The following is a 21972-nucleotide window of genomic DNA, read 5'->3' as shown; positions in this document are numbered from 1 at the left end:
AATATAGACAAAAGAAAGAAAAAAAGTATTTTGATGAAAGCTTTTTCTTAATTTTATTTGTTTTAATATGCTGGAATTAGAACAACTTTACATATATTATACTATATTCATATACTAGTATATTATATCCACATAAATGTGTGAATTGAAAATATGATTTATATTGTTCGGGGTCAATAGAGCATGTGGATTTGACATGAATGTGGCAATATTTTAAAGAGCTCAACGACATTGAATCTAACATAATTTAGGCATAGACAGAACTTCACATACAATCAAATGTCATGCATGTTGTTGTTGAATTCAAATTTTATTAGTAAGATGATTGTTTCACTCTTAGACGTAGACTAACTTCCTATTTATTTTGAAATTAAGGTGAATATTTTTTTGTTGGTATTTTAAAGATCCCGAATAGAAAGGCGTGGAATATGCAAATTATGATAAAAGGTTAGTAGAAAGGAGTGTGTCCTTGTTCTGGTAGTAAGAGTGTTTTTTATTACTTAGGTTAAGTATTATGGTTGCCATTTAATCGATTTTACAACCAAAAGTAAATGAATTTATGAATTTGAGTTTTGAGAGTTGAATAGATATTCTATTTTGAAATAAAGGAAAGGAGCACGATTTAACACATGAAAATTGGTACAACCGAATTTTTAGTTCTTCTTCACAACACAATGCAAGAAACTGGGCAACCCTGTGTTCTCCAAGCCCAAACATATATACACAAGAACTCCTATAAATGTCAAACCAAGCACAAGTGCAACAGAAAAAAACAACATTGATAAGGCGCTGCCACAAAACTGGCCTATGTCGATAAACATACTGCCTGAAAAGAAGCCTACAATGATCCAGGTTGTATGGTTCACAGCTCCTATAAATGCCAAACCAGCACAGATGCAACAGAAAAACCATAGATATGGCGCTGCCATAAAACTGGCATATATTGATGAACAACGCTACCTCTACCAAGAAGCCTACAATAATACAGGCTGGTATAGTTCACAGCCGTGGCTGGAGGCATCATCCCAGTGGCTCCTATTAACAATGGCATGTTAATGAGTTTTATCTGTTCTTGGTTAGGGAAAGCGTTGGCTGATACGATGCAAGAACACGTGCTACTGCATCAAATAAGAACCAACTGACCATACCATGGGTACGTAAATCTCCAAAAATCCTTCTTGGTGCAATCAAACCCCAGATCAAAACCATTTATCCACTTTCTCCTACGCAACCTGCTGTTGTGTGTCACACTGAAAAGTGAAAAGTAATATGAAACTCAGGAAAGGAATTGAAAAGAAAAATAGATCAAGCAAGATGTACTATGTAAAACACTTTACCTAAATCCTAATTCTACATTGTGTTTGAATAGTAAATGACCCTGAACTGCACCGATGGGTAAAGCACCGGAATCATAAGCTTTTTTCTGGCCTGGAACCAAATGGTGTCTCCTCATGTTGCGACTTTGGAAGTTGAATATCGGGTACCACTTCAATGTCCTTGTCAGGCTTATAGATTTCAAAAAAAATTATGATAGGCCTATAAGGATTAAATGGAATTGCAATAGGAAACCAAATGAATTTGCAAAATATTAATTGAAAAGAGGAACTTACCTTCCATAGTTGCAAGAGCCGCCAGAGCAAAAAATTTACTATCATAACTAGGCAAAATATTTTCCCGGCCCAAGTGCCACAAGTAAGGTACCTGGCAAAAGGTTCGTGGAAAATTAACTTGAAAGTTAATCAACTGCAGAGAACATTTATTCATGTGCAAACTCTATATGGCCAATCACTGCTTAATAAACGATATACAAAACAGCCCAAAATGAACATTCAACTGCCTGAAGGCCTACAAGGCAGAGCATTGAATCTAGGATGCACGCTTTCCCCAGTCTGAGGACAACAAAGGACCAAAGAATCATGTTCAGTTGCCTGAAGGCCTACAAGTTATCATGTAAACCTATACCTTTTCATGCACAATCTAGGACATCAAAAGTACGATAAAGGAATCCAAAGAACTTAACATTGCAATTCAATTATCTGATCTTACTCGTACCATAAATTAGGCCAAAATAATAAGGCGGCTCTTTTACTACTAAAAGAGAAATAGCATATAATTATATGATTTTATCTGTTCTCAACTTATTTCTCTAGGGCAATGACATACCTTGACAAACCATTCTTTTCTACAGAGGCGTAGCATACCTTGACAATCGATCTAGCAAAGGTGGATTGGAGCATTTCAAAGCACGGTTGTAAACAATTTCTGTCCTCCTGGCTACATCAGGCCAACTATAAAGTTTTTTCATCTGGCAGTAGAATCCAAATGTCAGTAAATAACATGGTCGATATACCTCTTGGATAACAAACCTGTAGAAACACCCTTTTCACATTTATAATTGCACCCCAAACCAAGCAACCTTTTTAATCATAAATCATAGGTTGAAATAGATTTTGGGCCTAACTCCAAAACCTAGCTTGAGGTGAGGATTGCCGTGGAAACTTAACGTCAGAACTCCGCACTCCCAGCGGATCAGATATAGAGCATGAAAAACATAATGTGAAGGCCCAAAATTGAGTAAACAAAGAATATGAATAGTACTGCTCTAGTAGATCTTGTACCAACTCAACCCGAAAAGCTAGCTCAAGAGGTGATAATGTCCCAAAACCATATAAGGAGACAACAGCCCATTTGCTCCATCAATGTTGGACACTTAACAACCACAAACAAATCTTGCCCTTTTAACTACTATATCATCAATCTTCTAATCTATCTTAAATATCCTGTACTTATTCACCCTCTTTCCTTCCACAAAAAGTCATTGTGATCTTAGTCTCCAAACAAAAACAGTCATCATAAGCTTCTAAATATTAGAAATGATGCATCTATCAAAGAAGGAAAAAGAATTGGAAATGCTGCTGCAGATGTCATGTCCCATCCCCTCCTTTTCTTCTCTCTAACTTCTTAGCCATGTCTAATATGTTTAACAGACTTGACGCAGGTTACTGAAATGTTCTTGTTCGCCGTTGCTGAAGTTGGAGACCAAAATGTTGTCAGAAAATTAAATTCTTCTTCTCAGATAGTTCCGGATAAATCACATTAACTATCTTGCATAGATTCTACAGTCACCATTGACACGAAGAACCTTCCTTTCCATAGATACATACTGTATTTCATTTTGCACTCTTTCATGGTATGTTTTACCCTACAAATTCTAAGAAACTTTTGGTATGCGGGAAAAATCTTTCTTAATCAGTCAAATACCGTCATATACAAATGGAACAGAGAGAGCAATTACTAGGAGTATATCATCTACAAAGCTGCAAAGTTTTATTAAAGAAGTAGAAAACAAAAGAAAATGAAGAACCTCTTAAAAAACAATTAAATGAACTACTGTGCCAATCAAGCACCATTTCTTTTCTTTTCATTTTCTTTACATACGTACTTCTTTGTAGGAAGAACAAAGTAATTATCTAAAAGAAAGGAAAAGAGAGAAATGGTAGTTTGCTTTTAAAGGGAAAGAGAGAGAATAGGGGGTAAAAGGAGCCCGGCAAAAATAAAGTGCGTAACTGAAAATTCGACCTTAGTTCCAGGAGGGGGGTATTTATGTCTTATCCCTTTTAGAGGAAAAAGGAAATTGAATAGGAAATATTTTTCTTTTGGTCAAGAGATTGAGTTGGAAGACTTGAACTTCTCAATTTCCTTCAGATCTCACCTAAGATACAAGACTATTGATACTTGATAGAACTCAAGAGAGTAGAGAAACTAAACAGCCTTAGCTACCTCACTCGAAAATACAAAGAAAAAAGATGAGCAAACGGAAATGTGGTACTTACACGGTTGTGCATATCTTGTGGATCTATTTTAGGAAGCATATATATGGCCCTTGTGATCGCGTGAACCATAGTAGTAGGATCTGGCGCAGCCAAAACCACCATATCATCTGGAAGAACCTGGACAAGTAAAACAATATTATAAATAACAACAAACAACTTACAAAGTAGAGGCAAGGAGATCCTAAAACTAGTCAAGCAAAGAGAAATGAATCATGGACATGCCTCTGGAACACCTCCTACACGTGTACTGACTGTTAATAATCCACAACTTGCAGCTTCCAATATAGCTATGCAAAATGCTTCTGTTAAAGAACTGGCACAGTAATGCAAGAAACAAGAGTAAATGAGGATTAGAAACGGGGAAGGTGGAAAATTGCTTGTTGTTCAACCACAAATCAGGTGTGTTTTAAATGACTCAGATGATATTCTTTTGCTAGTGCTTTCACAGAAGGAGAATGAGTTAAGGTAGCAGTTCAATGTTTTCCTTTGTATTTTGACAATTCTAGAAGGAAAGTTGAAAACGAATCTGATTAAGCTAGTAAGCTGCTACAAGTTCTAATGAGCCACCTAGCGTTCTTTTCTCTCTTTTCTTCTAAGGTTTATGTTAGTTCATGATTGCTTAAAAGATTTCTTTTCTTTTGTTTTCCTGTCAAAACTAATCCAGAAGACTGGATAGCATTACTTAAGAAAGAAACTATGGCAGATGCCAAATAGAGGGACTTCAAAGAATAAAATGATATAAGTTGTAGGTTGTAGGTTGTACTTTCAATGGGCACATCGGGGCGTTACCGGGAGGCTTTGGTGATGTGCATGGTGGTTTTGGTTTTGGGGAAAGAAATGAAGAGGGGGCTACTCTATTGGATTTTGCGAGGTCCTTTGGGCTGGTGGTGGTGAACTCGGGCTTCCCGAAGAAGGACGATCACTGATCACCTTCCGAAGCGCGATAGCCAAGACCCAGATTGACTTTTTGTTTCTTAGGAAAGGGGATAGGGTGTTGTGTAAGGACTGTAAGGTCATCTCGAGTGAGAATCTTTCGACCCAACATAGACTCTTGGTTATGGATTTGGGTATAAAGAAGGATAGGAAGAGAAGGAGTGAGGAGCGTAGACCTAGAATTAAGTGGGGCGGCTTGACGCCAGTGAATGCGTGAGAGATAGGGGAGAAGTTGGCGGGAATGGGGGTGTGGGAGTGCAGGGGGGACGTGGATAGTATGTGGGATAGGGCGGCTAGGTGCATCAGGGAGAATGCTAGTGAGGTGTTGGGTGTTTCTAGGGGCCGGGCATCATCGGAGGGATTGGTGGTGGAATGAAGAGGTTAAGAAGAAAGTGGAGACCAAGAAAGGGGCGTATGCTAAGTTGGTTGAGAGTAAAGACGAAGAAGAGAAGCGGGTAAACAGGAAAGAGTACAAGTTAGCTAGGAAGGAGGCTAAGTTAGCAGTTACGGCGGCTAAGACGGCAGCATTTGAAAGCTTATATGCAGGGTTACAGGAGAAAGGAGGGGAAAAAAAGTTGTTTAGGCTCGCTAAGGCTAGGGAGAGGAAGGGTCGTGACCTCGATCAGGTGAAGTGCATTAAGGGGGAGGATGGTACAGTGTTGGTGGAGGACGGCCACATTAAGAATAAATGGCAGTCGTATTTTCATAGGCTCTTGAATGACGAAGGGGATAGAGCTATTGTGTTAGGGGAGCTGGAGCACTCAGAGGAGTGTCGGGATTTTAGTTATTGTAGACGTTTTAAGGTAGAGGAGGTTAGAGAGGTTGTTCGCAGGATGCGAAGGGGTAGGGCGACGGGGCCTGATGAGATACCAGTGGATTTTTGAAAGTTTTCTGGCGAGGCTGGTTTAAGGTGGTTGACTGGATTGTTTAACGGAATTTTCAAGACGGCGAAAATGCCCGAGGCTTGGAGGTGGAGTACTGTGATCCCTCTTTATAAGAACAAGGGTGACATTCAGAGTTGCAATAACAATAGGGGTATTAAGTTATTGAGTCACTCTATGAAGATTTGGGAGAGAGTGGTCGAGGTGAGGCTAAGACGGATAGTGTCTATCTCGGAGAACCAGTTTGGATTTATGCCTGGCCGCTCGACGACGAAGGCAATTCACCTGGTACGGAGGCTGGTGAAACAGTATAGGGAAAGGAAGAAGGACCTGCACATGGTGTTTATCGACTTGAAAAAGGCATACGACAAAGTCCCCAGAGAGGTGCTTTGGAGATGCTTGGAGGTGAGTGGAGTCCCGGTGACATATATCAGAGCAATTAAGGATATGTATGATGGAGCTAAAACTCAGGTGCGGACGGCGGGAAGAGACTCAGAGCATTTCACTGTCTTGACAGGATTGCATCAGGGATCTACTCTTAGTCCTTTTTTGTTTGCTTTGGTGATGGATGTGTTGATGTGGCGTATTCAAGGAGAGGTGCCTTGGTGTATGTTTTTTGCAGATGATGTAGTTTTGATTGATGAGACGCGGGGGGGGTTGTGAATGATAAATTAGAGGTGTGGAGACAAACTCTTGAGTCTAAAGGGTTCAGGTTGAGTAGGAGTAAGACAGAGTATTTGGAATGCAAGTTTAATGACGTGAGGCTGGAGAATGAGGTGGTAGTGAAGTTGGAATCACAGGTGGTATGTAAGAGGGATAGTTTCAAGTATCTCGGGTCCGTGATTCAGGGTAACGGTGAGATTGACGAGGATGTCTCGCACCGTATTGGGGCGGGATGGATGAAGTGGAAGCTCGCTTCGGGGGTGTTGTGTGATAAGAAGGTGCCGCCCAAGCGTAAAGGCAAATTCTACATGGTGGCAGTCCATCCGGCCATGTTGTATGGAGCGGAGTGTTGGCTAGTTAAGAACTCCTACATTCAAAAAATGAAGGTGGCGAAAATGCGGATGTTGCGTTGGATGTGGGTGCTGACTAGGGGGATAGAGTTCGGAATGAGACTATCAGGGAGAAGGTTAGTGTGACTCCAGTGGAGTGGAGAATAAGATGCGGGAAGTCCGATTGAGATGGTTCGAACACGTGATGAGGAGGGGCATGGATGTCCCGGTTCGTAGGTGTGAGAGGCTAGCTTTGGATGGTTTTAGGCGGGGTAGGGGTAGGCCGAAGAAGTACTGGGGAGAGGTGATTAAGCGGGACATGGAGCAGTTACAGCTCACTGAGGACATGACCCTAGATAGGAAGATCTGGAGGACGCGAATTAGGGCAGAAGGCTAGGGTCAGTTTGGGTCGCTAGTGTAAGAAATTACTTGGTGGGGGTATTATTCTTGTTATGATACCTTATTTCATGCTTTATTACGAATCTGTTTACTTTTCTCTGTTTACTATTACTTGTGGGTGTCGTATTTATGTTATGCCATCTTGTTCCATGCGTTACTATGAATTTATTTAGTATTCCGTGTCTCGAGCCAGGGGTCTATCGGAAACAGCCTTTCTACTTCTTTAGAGGTAGAGGTATGGACTGCGTACATCTTACCCTCCCCAGACCTCACTATGTGGGAATATACTGGGTTTGTTGTTGTTGTTGTTGTTGTTGTTGTAAGTTGTAGGTTGTACGCAGTAACACTTGAAGGTTTCACACCTGTTCAAAAATATATGGCCAGTTATAAGTACAGACCGCACTTTAGCATGAGGGACAGCCCCCAACATGTCAACTCGGTCTTGAAGAGAGTGTTTCTCCCTCATTTCTTCCAGACGCACTCGTTTGGGTCCATCTCCTCCAACAATGAAGCGAACCTTAGAAATGCAGCCAAATACCAACGTTCAGAATTCATAAACAAGGTCAAAATCCATAGACTAGTTTTGTGACGAAAACCATGATGATGAAGAGCACTTACATTGGGATGCCGTTTGCATACTTCAGGGATCACTTCGACGAGCAAATCTGCTCCTTTACGATAAACTAACCTACTTAGCACAACAATTACAATTTCATCCCTGCTGAGACGCTCTGGAGCAGGCGTAAACATGGCCGTGTCCACAGCATTTGGAATAACATAAACCTTTTCAGGCGGCAGACCAGACCTTAAAACTGTATTCTCTTTGCTTGTGTGAGAAACACATATAGCCTGAGTTACATCGGCTAGAGTAAATTGTAGCACCTTATTCATGTGAATACTTCCAACATCCGAAAACCCATAGAGAGAATGATCCGTGAATACAACTTTGTAACCCATGGTCCGAGCATGCATTAGAGCTTCATGACATAAGGTTGAGAAGGCTTGATGTCCATGTACCAGTGATATCTTTTCCCTAATCAGAATTGTCCTTGTAATTGAAAGTGTTCCAAAAAAGGTTGGCAATGTGTTTTGCATGAGAAACGGTTTCCATGGGACATAATAAACTTTCAGGCCATTAGTCATATATCTTACTCCAGATCGATTCTGATAAGCATGAGTCATAACTACCACCTGAAATTTATGCATAGGAACAAAAAAATATGAATACCTAAAAATTGGTATCCGATTATAACAAAACTAAGCTCTTATATGTCTCTCGGCTTCACTCTCTTTTGACAATTCTTTTTACTTTTGCATATCAAAACTAAGTCCCTTCTAGGTACAGACAAAGCAAACTATCCTTGCTGGGCAACAGCAAAATTAATCTCTAATCAATCGTATTCAATAACGACTATTTTAAGAGAGGAAACGGTGCTTACTGACCTTGTGTCCTTCCTTAATCAAGCATTGTGATAGATAGTATATATGATTCTCCACACCACCAAAATTGGGGTAGAAAAAATCTGAGACCATTAAGATTCTATGTTTTCCTGGTTCACCCATGGTAACAGACCACCACAGATGCTCCTGCAGCAATGGAAGCCGTTTACACAACAATCTAAGAACAATGCAAAAACTAAGAGAAATTGATTTATCATTCTAAATTTTCTAATTTATCAAGCTAAACAACCATGAAAACATAGAGAAATTAACTAATTAGTTCAAATTCAGATCTGTAATTTAATAAGAAAAACTTCTACACTGCTTTTTTAAAATAACCGTGACGTCCAGATCAGCTTAGTCACGCCTTAACAAATTCCACGAAAACCTGTCCCCTTCTATCAACTAACAGTTACGAATTAACTTAGTCTTTAGAACTACATATGGGAAGAAAATTGGATACATAGAGACTGTCTAGAAATTGACTAATTATTCGCAACTCAGATCTAAAATTTAATGTTCCCTCAGTTTGTTTTATTTGCCCTCGTTTTACAAATACTGTATTTATTTTAATTTAATTATCCATTTGATAAAATTAAAAGTATTTTATTATATTCTTTCAAAGTAACTAAATTGAAACTAAATAAAATGTATTTATTCAAATTTATATTTTTGATAAAATAAATCCTTAATTAATATTTTTTTAATGGATGTGTCAAGTTCATTGAGGACAACTAAAACGAAACGAAAGGAGTAAGAAAAACCTATACATTGCAGTTTTTTTTATTTCTTTTTAATAATCATGGTGTCCAGTTGAGCTTGTGCTACCTCGACTAATACTATCAATACGTACTAGGTAACTCAGACCATCGAAGCTAGAACAGTATAAATAGTGACTATCTAGAAATATTGAAATCAGGGAATCAAGGGTGGATAAAGCTAGTAAAGTCTTCGCTTTAAACCCTCAAAATTTTGAGCCCTCAAAATTTTTAGTAGGAAACTACACTTGAAATAATAATAAAGATTGTAAAATATATTTTTTTAAAATATCTAATAATAATAATAATAATAGAGAAAAAGTTATCTCATTTTTATAAGGAATATTTTAAAACTTTGAACTAAACAACTCAAACTTTATATTAATAAATAACATTTTAACAACATCCAAGTTAATTCATTGCAAACAAATGACTACCATCTTATTAACAACAATTAATTTTACTTTTATTAAAAATCATATTAATATGTGAAGTTAAAGATTAAGTGTGTTTTAAAAATATTACATGGAAACAATTACTATGCAAGAACAAATGAGTCCTCTAAATTATTACAGTTATATTTTTGTATGTATATTTATACATGTAAGACCTTCTATTAAAATTTGATTTTAGACCACGAATTTTATCAAGACACCTAACTGAAACTTGAGCATATACCTCAAAAATTGTGATTTTAGACCACGAATTTTATCAAGACACCTAACTGAAACTTGAGCATATACCTCAAAAATTGATGCGTTAGCATATAATTAAATAGAGCTACCATTGAGAAATCAATTCCGAACCAAAACACCAAAATCACACTATGCATAGAAATGTATACTATATATTAGTAAGTAATTAGGAAACAAAATAATTATGATTCTTACAAATTTTTACAACGATTTACTGTTCAAGTGATTTGGTCAATGTAATACTGCACTTTAAAGTTTTTGAGCCATAATGCGTCGAATTTTCAATCTTTTGTGATGGATTTGGATTCCATCAATGCTGAATTGACATCTAAATCGGACCGATTTCATCACAAAGGAAGCTCCGACCCGACTTTTGACTCCATTTCCACTTTCCTCTTATTTCTCACTTGAAAGTTTATTATTATTGTTATTATATGAATAATAATGCATCTCTTATTAATCTTTATGATTTAAATAATATATCTCTTATTAATTTTTTTAACTTTTATATATTTTCGTATCTCTTAGTACTAAAACAATCATTCCCTTAGTACTAAAAAAACATGCATCTCAACATGTTTAACATTTCAAAAACGGATTTTCATTTATGTTTCACTTTATCATACGAAGAAAATAAAATTAAGGTTGAGATGGTTTTGAAACATAACGAAGAAAATAAAATTAAGGTTGAGATGATTTTAACATATAATGAGAAAGTGTACTGAAGTTTACATAGAGTTATAAGAGGTTGACTATAGATCGATTCGGACGGGGAAGAAGTAAATTGAATAAATATTAGAGAGAGGTAATTAGACATGATATAAAGTAGTTACAGCTTACCGTGGACATCATCCTAAACAAGAAGTTGCGGAGAACGCGAATTAAGGTAAAAAATTGTCGAAAATGGTGCATTCTTGTTGATAGATAGGAGTGTTTTGTTTTGTTATCTGTGCTGGTAATTATAGTGCTATATTTATAGTATGGTGTTTTCGGAGTTGGTGATGTTTGTTATTTCACATAGTGTGTGTATTGGTATGCATGTATTGTCTGTTGTTTTGATACTATTTATTTTTCCCCCTTACATTACATCTTTTTTTCTATATGATTTTTTTTGGAGTAAAGGCCCAAAATCATCCATTATCTTTACTTTAGACACAAAATAATACATATTGTTTTAACTGGTGCACTAATAGTCCTTTTTGTTTAAAAAGTAAGTGTATTTTTAGTCATCACCCTAACACTGTGAATTTTTTTAATAGCAACCTTCTCACGTTCATATCAAGTAAACACGAGCACCATTAGGCAAGGGAAATCAATGCAAAAACACATCAAATAAGCCTTAAGGCATCGACGGTGCATTAACAATTCAGACTTTTCTGTATCACTGCATCAACAATTGTTTCAATCTATTAATTTCATGGTCTGATAAGACTCATGAAGATAAAAGATGACGTCAACTTCTATGTTAGGTGATGCCAGATTCTTCAGCAGGTTAGTAGAGGTTGGTTAGAATTTTCATCAGCATCGAAAATTTTGGCTAAGAGAAGCTTTATACGCTGCAACTCAGGCTTTTGGACTAAAAACCTTTCGATTTAACTTCTTTGAGGTGATTAAATGTCACATTTGTGAAACGTTCCACTTGAAGAGATTCTGGGATAGGAACATCATCATAAAAGTAGGTTTTACTGATGGATTAGTCAATGATATTTTACTTTCATTTTCAGTTGCTTGGTCTGTCGTTAACGTGTCATTTTTGGGTCGCAACTATCTTGCAGCATGAAGACATTGAAACTACTCAAGTTACAAGTTATCAACTCTGTCAAGCTGATGTTGGTAATTGCTTCCTTATACTGCTAATGGTGTGCAACCCAAATATACTTGGTTCGTCCTCGTCGGCCAGCTGTTGGTGAAGAGGTTGATCTTGGAGTTCTTGTGTTTATGGGAATATATTTTTTCCTCCTTCATTGACTGTGCATTCAGTCCATGAACTCATGAGAACCCCAAGAACTTATGCCCTTATGACTAAATAAAAATCATAGTGACTAGTGACACAGAAAATCTCAAGGCTCAAATTGATTCAAGCCCTTGTCAGCAACATTTTGCAGTTGAGGTTTTTTAGGAGGAAAAAAAACAGTGTGATAGAAAGGTAATTGACTGATGTTAAAAAAAATTAACAATGTTGGGGTGATGACTAAAAATGCACCACTTTTTAAATAAAAAGGACTATTAGTGCATCAGTTAAAAGAATATGTATTATTTTGAGTCTAAAGTAAAGATAATGTATGATTTTGCTCCTTTACTCTGATTTTTTGTCTTAAGCTAACTTTATGAAAATATATCGGATATCTTGTTGTTGTATTAGTTACTTATTCCTTAAGTTATTTCTTAAGATTTAAGAACGTCCAAAATTTAAAATGAACAAATAAAACTGAAGACGAGGGCATTAAACAAAAACAAAATTGATCATGTTAAATCAATCGTTACGCAAGATGAGATTTTTTATTGCTATCTAACGTAATTTTAAAACACAATACAATAAAATTTAAGTAATAATAACAAATAATTTTTAGAATTTATTTATTTACTTATAATTTGTTTTAAGTATCTAATAAATTTTTAAACAATCAATGCATTTCCTTTTTCTACAATTATCAAAAACAAAATAATTTATGTAATTTCCCCTTGGTACCAATTGGCTGCTGCTTTCATTCTCAATTTCTCACAATCTATAACTATCTACAAGACCGGAGCCGCCTCACACTGTACCCGTAAACCCGGTTCATATTCTTCATCGCCGGTTAACCGGAAACCGTCGAACCGAAGATGGCGGAAGTGGCGAGCAACGTTGTGCACGAAGTTCTAGGCAAACGAGCTGTAGATGTAGATCAACCTATTATCGATTATATTATCAATGTCGTAGCTGATGAAGATTTCGATTTTGGAATCGATGGCGATGGTGCTTTTGAAGCCCTTGGAGAGTTGCTTGTTGATTCCGGTTGCGTTACGGATTTCAACGAATGCCGTGCGGTATTAATACTTTCCATTTTATGTTCAATTTCGTTGTTGATTCTGCTAATTTTCGATATTTTAGCTCGATTTTTAGTTATATTGATTTAATTCTGAAATATGTAGTTATATATTTCTATTTTATGTTCAATTTCGCTGTTGATTCTGCTATTTTTTGATATTTTAGCTCGAATTTTAGTTATATTGAATTAATTCTGAAATAGGTAGTTATATATTGCTATTTTATGTTCAATTTCGCTGTTGATTCTGCTAATTTTTGATACTTTAGCTCGAATTTTAGTTATAATGAATTAATTCTGAAACATGTAGTTAGATATTGCTAGTTTTGATGAATACAAGTTATCAGCTGGGGATATGTATATTTGCGCGACTACAAAGTATAAATGAAGAAATTGTTAGCTTAGTTTTATGGGCAACAAGTGTAATGGCTTTTAAAATCCTTGGTTTCAATTTGTTTTAAAAAGGTATATTGTGTATAATTAGTTTTGATTAATAAAATTTGAAGCTTAATGTTTACTGATAATTAGCTTTCCTCTACGTAGGTCTTTCTTGTTGCATCTCGTTGTGGTATATTGTGTGCAATATGTAGTTATATTATTGGCAGTTTTTGGCGGGGGATGTAATTTAAGAAGGAACGGAAAATAAGTTATATGTATATTTGCACGACTACAAATTATAAATGAAGCAATTGTTAGCTTAGTTTTATGAGCAAGAAATGTAATGACTTGGAGAATCATTGGTCTCAATTTGTTTTAATAGGTATATTGTGTACAATTAGTTTTGATTAATAAAATTTGAAGCTTAATGTTTAGTGATAATTAGCTTTCCTCTACGTAGGTCTTTTGTTTTTGGATCTCGTTGTGGCATATTGTGTACAATATGTAGTTATATTATTGCTAGTTTTTGGCTGGGATGTAATTTAAGAAGTAAAGGAAAATAAGTTATATGTATATTTGCACAACTACAAAGTATAAATGAAGCAATTGTTAGCTTAGTTTTATGAGCAAGAAGTGTAATGACTTGGAGAATCATTGGTCTCAATTTGTTTTAAAAGGTATATTGTGTACAATTAGTCTTGATGAATAAAATTTGAAGCATTTAGTGATAATTAGCTTTCCTCTACGTAGGTCTTTCTTGTTGCATACCGTTTTGGTAATGGATTAAATTGTATGAAATCTATCTTCAGGAGCATAAAGAGTGAATTTTCCGAATCATGACAGGTTTGTAGCAAGTTGTCTGAGAAGTTAGAGAAGCATGGATTGGTTAAACCCCAACCAACTGTGAGAAGCTTAAAAATGCCATTGAGAATGTTTGATGGAATGGATGAAGAGGAAGCTCCAAGGAATAAAAAGCCAGAACCAGTTGATGGTCCTTTGCTCACAGAACGTGACAAGCTTAAGCTCGAAAGGAGGAAGAGGAAAGAGGAACGCATGAGAGAGGTGATGAACAAAGCGCTAATCTTGTCAATAATCAGAATGAACCTGTTTGCACAAATACGTACTATGCTAGTCTGACTTGACACTTCACTAAGTTTCCATTTATAATTCTGATGGGGTGTGTATTTGTGTGGCATCTCAAGATACTCCTTTGGTTGGATAACAATAGTATGAAGTTTTGAGACAGAATAAATGTAATCCCTCTCCTACTAATGCTTAAAAAAATGTAACCGTCTTGTCCCTGCCATGTGGCTGAAAATAAGGGAAAAAGAAAAGAAAAGATTAAAGTGGGCTGGCTTACTCCTTTGTTTTTCTAATCTGCATGGCTTGATTCTGCAGGCAGAATACCAAGCACACTTGAAAGAAGTGGAAGAAGTGAAAGCTGGTATGCCTTTAGTGTGTGTGAATCATGATGGTCAGGGTGATGGACCAACTATTAAAGATATCCGTATGGAAAATTTCAATATATCTGTTGGTGGTCGTGACCTTATTGTTGATGGTTCTGTCACGCTTTCTTTTGGAAGACACTACGGTACGCTTAATTGTTAGTGAGAAAATATATGATAACTTGTTCATTTTTAGTTTGATTTTTGTGTTCTGTTAGACCTTTAGTATCAGCCTCAGGTAGTCTGTATGTTGCCTATATGGTGTTACTCCCTCCTTGCCGATAAGAATGACCCACTCTGATGTTCAGAGTTAAATCATGACATCTTTGAACATGTTAGTATATGGAAATAAAAAATAGCCCGATTACTATTATAATTGATAGCACTTTTCTAAAAGAATGTTGAAAATGATAGTTTGAATGTGATAAGTTACTTGAAAATTCACATCACATTGGATATAATACAAGATAGACCTGGTTTATATTCATTCTAGGGGGGTTGGAGGTAGAAAATTTTGCCATCAAGATCAAGGAAAGAGTCAAGATTATTGGTGTGGGCTAAAGGGAAAATATGTCATTTCGTTCAGAGGGTGAAAGGTATTTACCTATCTTGATACACATTTAGTATCTTCAGCCAGTAAGTCATCACACACATGCTATTCAGTATTAGCTAGAATGTGGTATCCACATTTTGCCACAGAGAAGACTGCAGATGCACGAATTGGCATAAATCTCAAGGTGGGTGAAGCTTGGAGATTAATATATTTGGTAATACTATATATTCTAAGGAAATTAACTTTTAACCTGAATATCACTGGGGTTGCGAGAAAATTAACTTTTAACCGGCTGACTTGTTTAAAACCAAAGAAGAACATAGCCTGTAGCCAGTTTATGCGGACATTTTCTGTTCTTTGTTAATGCAATTTATTACTTTTTCTGAAAAAAACAGCCTATAGACAGTGGCATAGTTCACTTCCTCTTTTTGTTTATGATGATTGGCAGTTAATTTTTATGTATCCACATCCTCCGCTTCCCCTTTTTCCTTATGATTAGCAGTTAAGTTCTATAAATCTACAGATTACCTGAATCTGTAATTTGCGTGCAGGCCTTATTGGAAGGAATGGTACGGGTAAAACAACTCTCCTAAGACATATGGCTATGCACACTATTGATGGTATTCCCAAGAACTGCCAGATATTGCATGTTGAGCAAGAAGTGGTTGGTGATGATACCTCAGTTTTGCAATGTATTCTTAACACTGATATGGAGAGAACCCAACTCCTAGAAGAAGAAGGTCGTCTGCTTGAATTACAGGTTAGAAATAATTCAATGGCTAAGCTTTTATGTCATATTATACTGTTTATTTTTTAATATTCTTTTGTATTTTGTTCTCATGGATTAAAGTACATTCCCATTCCTTAGTATTTTCATGGTTTTCCAGAGAGTAATTGACCTAGAAGGTGAAGCTGGAAAGGGTGATAAGTTGAATGAGGGAATCGACAAAACTTCCCTTGCGAGAAGGCTTGAAGAGATATACAAAAGACTTGATTTCATTGATGCTTACTCGGCTGAGTCACGTGCAGCAACTATACTTTCGGTTAGTTTGAGTGTGCCCAGTAATTCGGTTTCCATGCTTTGGCTCGCGCTAGGCTTAATAACTGTTCAGAATGTTTGTTCACTTTATGCACTATGTTTGGTTAAAGCAGAGTTTGCATTTTATTTATAATATCACACACATGTTAGCTTATAATGTATGAGCAAGATCAAGATTTACCAATTCATGTGCCTGACAGGCTGACATACCTGTTGCTTTTCTTTCCGTGTTACTACAATTATGCGTCTGCTTACTTTGTCTAAGGAATGTGTCTGGATATGGCTCAAAAGTATGAAAGCTAGTCTCAAGCCAATCCTGCTTTTCTTGGCCTCTCCTTAGATTTTAAGTTGTCTTAGTTTCTGTCCTAACTTTTGGTTTTACGAACTATCTTGCTGTTTTGGCTTCTCATGTTTTCATGTTGTCTTGTCGTTTTATGCTTCTATTTCCAGAATAAGTTTAGTGTCTTCTTAAATTTGTTTAGTTTCAAGCTTCCAGAACTTCGACATTAGACTCTTTCAACATCTTAAGCTATGGACCTGTGTATTAACATTTTAAACTGAAAGAAATGCTAGAAGCTGATCTATCTTGGATTTTGTTAGTTCTATAGCGTAGAAAGAAGCTACAAATCCTTATTTTTGGGAGCTTAACTGACCTATCATTGTAATGTTTGCATCTTCTTGATGCCCTTGAATGAATCTACTTACCAAAAAGAAAAAGGACATTCTTTATTTAAGAGTTTGGGTTTGATTCTGCTGTATTTTTGTCGTGCTTCAAGCAGAATGCTTCTCCACCTTCCAACTTTGTTTTTCTTATGATTTTTTGCCTACTGGTCGACTTGTTTGTGCTCATGCCAGTTGTAATGAATGGTCTAGTTCTCATTGGTGTTTATTACTTCCAGGGTTTGAGTTTCACTACAGAAATGCAGAAGAGAGCGACCAAAACATTTTCTGGAGGATGGAGAATGAGAATAGCTCTTGCTCGGGCACTGTTCATTGAACCTGATCTATTGTTGCTTGATGAACCCACGGTGTGTTATTTCTTCTTGAGGATGTAGATGTACATCTATTCAAACAATGAACTTATGTCTTCTTTTGCTTGCAAAATAACTCACAACTTCTGTTTACATCTATTCAAACAATGAACTTATGTCTTCTTTTGCTCGCGGAATAACACAGAACTTACTGTTTTCTTTTCCTTGCAGAATCATCTTGATCTGCATGCCGTCTTATGGCTGGAAAGTTACCTGGTGAAGTGGCCAAAGACATTTATAGTTGTCTCTCATGCTAGAGAGTTCTTGAATACTGTACGTGTTTTCTTCTCTGACCTAAAACAATAGTTGGGGATCAGTATGTCTTGAGGTTGATGTTTGTTCTGACATCTTTAAACCTATCTTTGCTTCTTTCTCCAGGTAGTCACAGATATTATCCATCTACAAAATCAGAAATTGCAGACTTATAAAGGAGACTATGATACATTCGAAAAGACACGAGAAGAACAAATTAAGAATCAACAGAAGGCATTCGAGGCGAATGAACGCACAAGGGCCCACATGCAGGTCTTTCTCAATTGCGACCTTATTTGCAAGTTTCTTGTCAAGTTGTTTACCAGTTTGATACACTCATTGGTTTTAATGTTTTGCAGACCTTTATCGATAAGTTCCGGTACAATGCAAAGCGTGCATCTCTTGTTCAATCTAGAATTAAGGTATTTTTTCATTTTACCATAAGCTGCTCCTACATCTTGCCAGTTTTCCGTGGTTATAGTTGTTTGTGCAATTTATTTAAGCAGTTTTCCGATCCGATTGTTTAATAATTTAAATAGATCTACTTGTGATGCCTTAGCATGCCATGATCAGTACCTGAATGGTTTTTCTTAAATTTAACAGGCATTGGAACGAATTGGTCGTGTGGATGAAGTCATCAATGATCCTGAGTACGCATTCCTTCCGTTAACACATTGCTCTTATATATTTCTATTATTTCAACTCTCTTTTGGTTTAACTTGTTATCACTTGATTCGATAAACTCCGATATTTGTTGCATATTTCTTAATTATATGAACTCATGATTGTTTTGCGTATGTTGTATGCAGCTACAAGTTTGAGTTTCCTTCTCCTGATGATAGACCTGGTGCTCCTATTATAAGCTTTAGGTTGAGCATCACTTATTCCGTGTCTAAGAAATTCTTTGAATTTTCTGTCCGAAAGCAAATATCAGCTAATTAACTTCCTTACCTTGTTGTTACAAATGCAGTGATGCATCCTTTGGATATCCTGGGGGCCCAGTATTGTTCAAAAATTTGAATTTTGGAATAGATTTGGATAGCAGAGTAGCAAGTAAGACATTTATTATGTAGTTTTCTTATTGTTACAAACCTTTGTATAGATATCTTTTGATCTGTAATATGTCTCTTTGCATTTAACATTTGAGTTTGTCTGTTGGGAAGTAAAATTGGATCTCTATTTGTGAATTAGGTAGTGTGTGGCTTTGGCATATGTATCTTTATAACTGATTCTAAATCATTGTACTGTTTTTATACATCATGGACCTTGCTCACCATATATTTCACCGTAAATATTTTCCAGTGGTTGGACCTAATGGTATTGGAAAGTCAACAATACTTAAGCTGATTTCCGGGGAGCTTCAACCAATTTCAGGGACTGTTTTCCGCTCTGCTAAGGTAGCTTTTATTTGCCAGTGAATTAAATACGTTGCATTATTATGAGGTTTTTTAATCACTTTTAACATCTACTAGTTCAGTCATTAACATCATATTTTTTGCCAACTTTTGTCAGTGTACCATATTGTCTAATCAATTTGCGTATCAGCTGTATTCTAGCACTCTCTCGTTATAATTCCTTTCACCTTTTTATTTAGTAAAAGTTAAGACTAGTACTTCTGAATAAACAAATGTTAGTGGTCACCTTTTGAGCTTACAATCATTCTTGTTCTGGCAAATGTCTCATTTCACTCTTTTCAATTTATTGGTCTTAATGCATTTTTCTTTTTGTTTAGGTCCGCATTGCTGTATTTAGTCAGCATCATGTTGATGGGCTGGATCTGTCCTCAAATCCCCTCTTATACATGATGCGTTGCTTTCCAGTAAGTTCTAATCAATGATGAATTTTCTTGTAAATTCTAAAATATATGTGCATAATAGATTCTCTCTGAAGAAGGTGGATCTAGCAGTTGATTTTTCTGAATTTATTTGTGTCCGTACTTTTGAATAAGATATTTACAGGATTTATTACTCTCTTAAATTTGCTATTGCAAAAAGTGGATCGGCAAATTATCTATTTTAATGCATAACCTTGCTCCGGCTTCTTGCAGGGAGTGCCTGAGCAAAAATTACGTGGTCATCTAGGTTCATTTGGTATCACTGGAAATCTTGCTCTGCAGCCCATGTACACTTTGTCTGGTATGTTAGCATTCTACTATGTTTTTTCTAGTTCAGATCACAATGATTCAGTTCCGCCTTCTGTTATGTGTTGTCTTTGGAGTCAAGAGTTGTGGTACGATAATAACTTAATTTCCACATTATGAATTGATCTATGGGATTTCAGGTGGCCAAAAAAGCAGAGTTGCATTTTCAAAGATAACGTTCAAGAAGCCTCACATATTGCTTCTTGATGAGCCTTCAAATCACTTGGTTAGTATCTTTTACTTGTTTAGTTTTGTATTAACCATCTTCTTTTGTGCATCTGTGATTTTGACGTCTTTTATTCGTTCTGAACATATTTTTGTTGGTAGTAAAAGGGGAAGCGTCCTGCCTGCGTCACATAAACAGGCCATATTAGTAGCTAAAGTGTGTGGGTTTTACGAAAGATGCTTAGTTTGCTTGTGTTTTTCTTGCTTCTCATTTCATCTCAACAGCTAAAGCAAATGCTGCACTAGCAGTTACTGATGTTTATTCAAAGTTTACATATGTGATTGCATTATTTCTATTGAACACTTTGTTCGAGCGAGAACACATCTTTTGCTTGATTTTGGTAGATTAGTGATCTATGCAAATTTCTAATCGAGCTGTGTAGGATCTGGACGCTGTTGAGGCCCTGATACAAGGTCTTGTCTTGTTCCAAGGAGGCGTACTAATGGTACTATGAAACTTCTGTTATAATTTTTTTTTCCCTCTAAACGGAAACATAACTGTATTTTGTTTTTGCTGGTCTTTAATGCTGCTGCTATGTATTATTATTTACAGGTCAGTCATGATGAACATTTAATATCTGGTAGTGTTGATCAACTCTGGGCCGTCTCTGAGGGCAGGGTGACGCCTTTCGATGGGACATTCCAAGATTACAAGAAAATACTGCAATCATCATAAACAGTTCTAACAAAGGTTGTTGCTTTCTGAAGAGGATGAACTATTGTTAGTTACTTCATGGCCTAGGCCCACGACTGTATATGCATGAAAATGACACACTTCCAAGAGTAAGCAACAGATTGATGCAGAAAAGCAGTGTTGTGTTTAAGATTTTCAAAGTTGTTGATGTTTAATCTTATATGTTTTATTTTTTCCTTTTATAAAAAAACAAAGGCATAAATTTTGTTTTCATATGTGGAGATTTCCATTCGACTACTATGTTCGTGTCGGTGCGTCATGATAAATTCCTTTTTTCTATATCTTGTTATGAATTGGGAGAGATTGAATGAACTTGTAAAGTTGTTATGCGATCAAGAGGTCACGAGTTTAAATTGTGGAAACAACTTTTGACAAAAATGCAAGGTAATACTACTTACAATAGATCCTTGTAGTTTGACCCTTTGTCGGATCTCACGCAGAGTGTCTTCCCTTTTTTTTTAAAAATTGTGAGAGGCTAGGGGGAGAATTGAACTGAATTGCTGAGTTTGTTACAAAAACAGAGAAACATAGGGGGTTTCAAAAGCCAATGTTATTATTGTTGTGGGTTGAGTTTGATTGTTAGATGCCATCACTATTATGTTGCAAAAATAAAAAAAATAGATGACAAAATGCGCATCCGGGGAATCGAACCCAGATGCGCTTGATTTCACTGTATTATAACAAATATTATACAAACAACTAACCAAAACAATGCTTAGACACCTACTATATATCTTGAGATAAAAGGTAAAAGTCGATCTAGTAAAATTACAGGGAGGAGATTACAAGTGAAAAATTCATCTATCATCAATAAGGTAAAAGTTCAGATAGCAACCAACGAGCTACTAAAATCTCGAGTTAAAAGTTGTGGAGTAACTTGGATATAGTAAAGAGTACTTTTTGCATGTAGGATTTCTTGCGTTGGTCTTTTATAGTTAGCAATGCTCTTGTTTAGGAGTTTGTAACTGACAGTAGAGATTGGTGAGATTATTCTTAAAGAATATTTGCAAAAAAAAAAAAAAAAAACTAATAATGATACCATTGATTAGCAATTTTCTATGACAGTCACTGAACTAACTTTACTGGCTTCCAAAATAAATTGGCCCGCTCCGCTTTCTTAAAAGCAAGGACCGCTATGGGAGGTCAAACAAAGAATCTATGAAAGTGAGAACTCGTCCTTAGTCAATGTTGAATCAAGCAATAGTGGTCTTAATCTTAGCGATTGCGTATTATTCTACACATTGTTTCACATATCATC

At 36.2% G+C, this 21972-nt stretch overlaps 2 protein-coding genes across 10 annotated transcripts; one reads left to right on the top strand and one right to left on the bottom strand.

Annotated features, from left to right (window-relative positions):
• Window positions 1-636: 636 nt before the first annotated feature.
• On the bottom strand, window positions 637-9083 carry LOC107863855 (phosphatidylinositol N-acetylglucosaminyltransferase subunit A). 9 transcript variants are annotated; one of them, XM_016710034.2, is made up of 10 exons: window positions 8801-9083; window positions 8482-8625; window positions 7657-8229; window positions 7401-7555; window positions 4056-4146; window positions 3834-3950; window positions 2202-2305; window positions 1611-1701; window positions 1338-1505; window positions 637-1250 (listed from the first exon to the last, which is right to left on the bottom strand). In XM_016710034.2, exons 2-9 carry the CDS (start codon window positions 8599-8601, stop codon window positions 1410-1412), a joined length of 1347 nt encoding a protein of 448 aa, XP_016565520.1. In that variant the 5' UTR covers window positions 8602-8625; window positions 8801-9083; the 3' UTR covers window positions 637-1250; window positions 1338-1409. The 9 variants fall into 9 exon arrangements, with proteins under 9 accessions (XP_016565520.1, XP_047269734.1, XP_047269747.1 ...); XM_047413778.1 differs by having other exon boundaries at window positions 7296-7555; window positions 8801-9006; XM_047413791.1 differs by having other exon boundaries at window positions 7437-7555; window positions 8801-9006.
• A 3460-nt stretch (window positions 9084-12543) lies between these two features.
• LOC107863847 (ABC transporter F family member 3) lies at window positions 12544-20927 on the top strand. The gene is made up of 18 exons (XM_016710016.2): window positions 12544-12958; window positions 14179-14397; window positions 14734-14926; window positions 15885-16093; window positions 16221-16376; window positions 17272-17400; window positions 17575-17676; window positions 17782-17928; window positions 18015-18077; window positions 18259-18305; window positions 18465-18524; window positions 18626-18708; window positions 18958-19052; window positions 19388-19474; window positions 19703-19790; window positions 19936-20021; window positions 20404-20466; window positions 20574-20927. Exons 1-18 carry the CDS (start codon window positions 12755-12757, stop codon window positions 20694-20696), a joined length of 2154 nt encoding a protein of 717 aa, XP_016565502.1. The 5' UTR covers window positions 12544-12754; the 3' UTR covers window positions 20697-20927.
• The last annotated feature ends 1045 nt before the right edge of the window (window positions 20928-21972 follow it).

Source organism: Capsicum annuum, chromosome 1, assembly GCF_002878395.1.
Source record: "Capsicum annuum cultivar UCD-10X-F1 chromosome 1, UCD10Xv1.1, whole genome shotgun sequence".
NCBI classification, from domain to species: Eukaryota; Viridiplantae; Streptophyta; class Magnoliopsida; order Solanales; family Solanaceae; genus Capsicum; species Capsicum annuum.
This window is presented reverse-complemented; position numbering and strand designations above follow the sequence as displayed.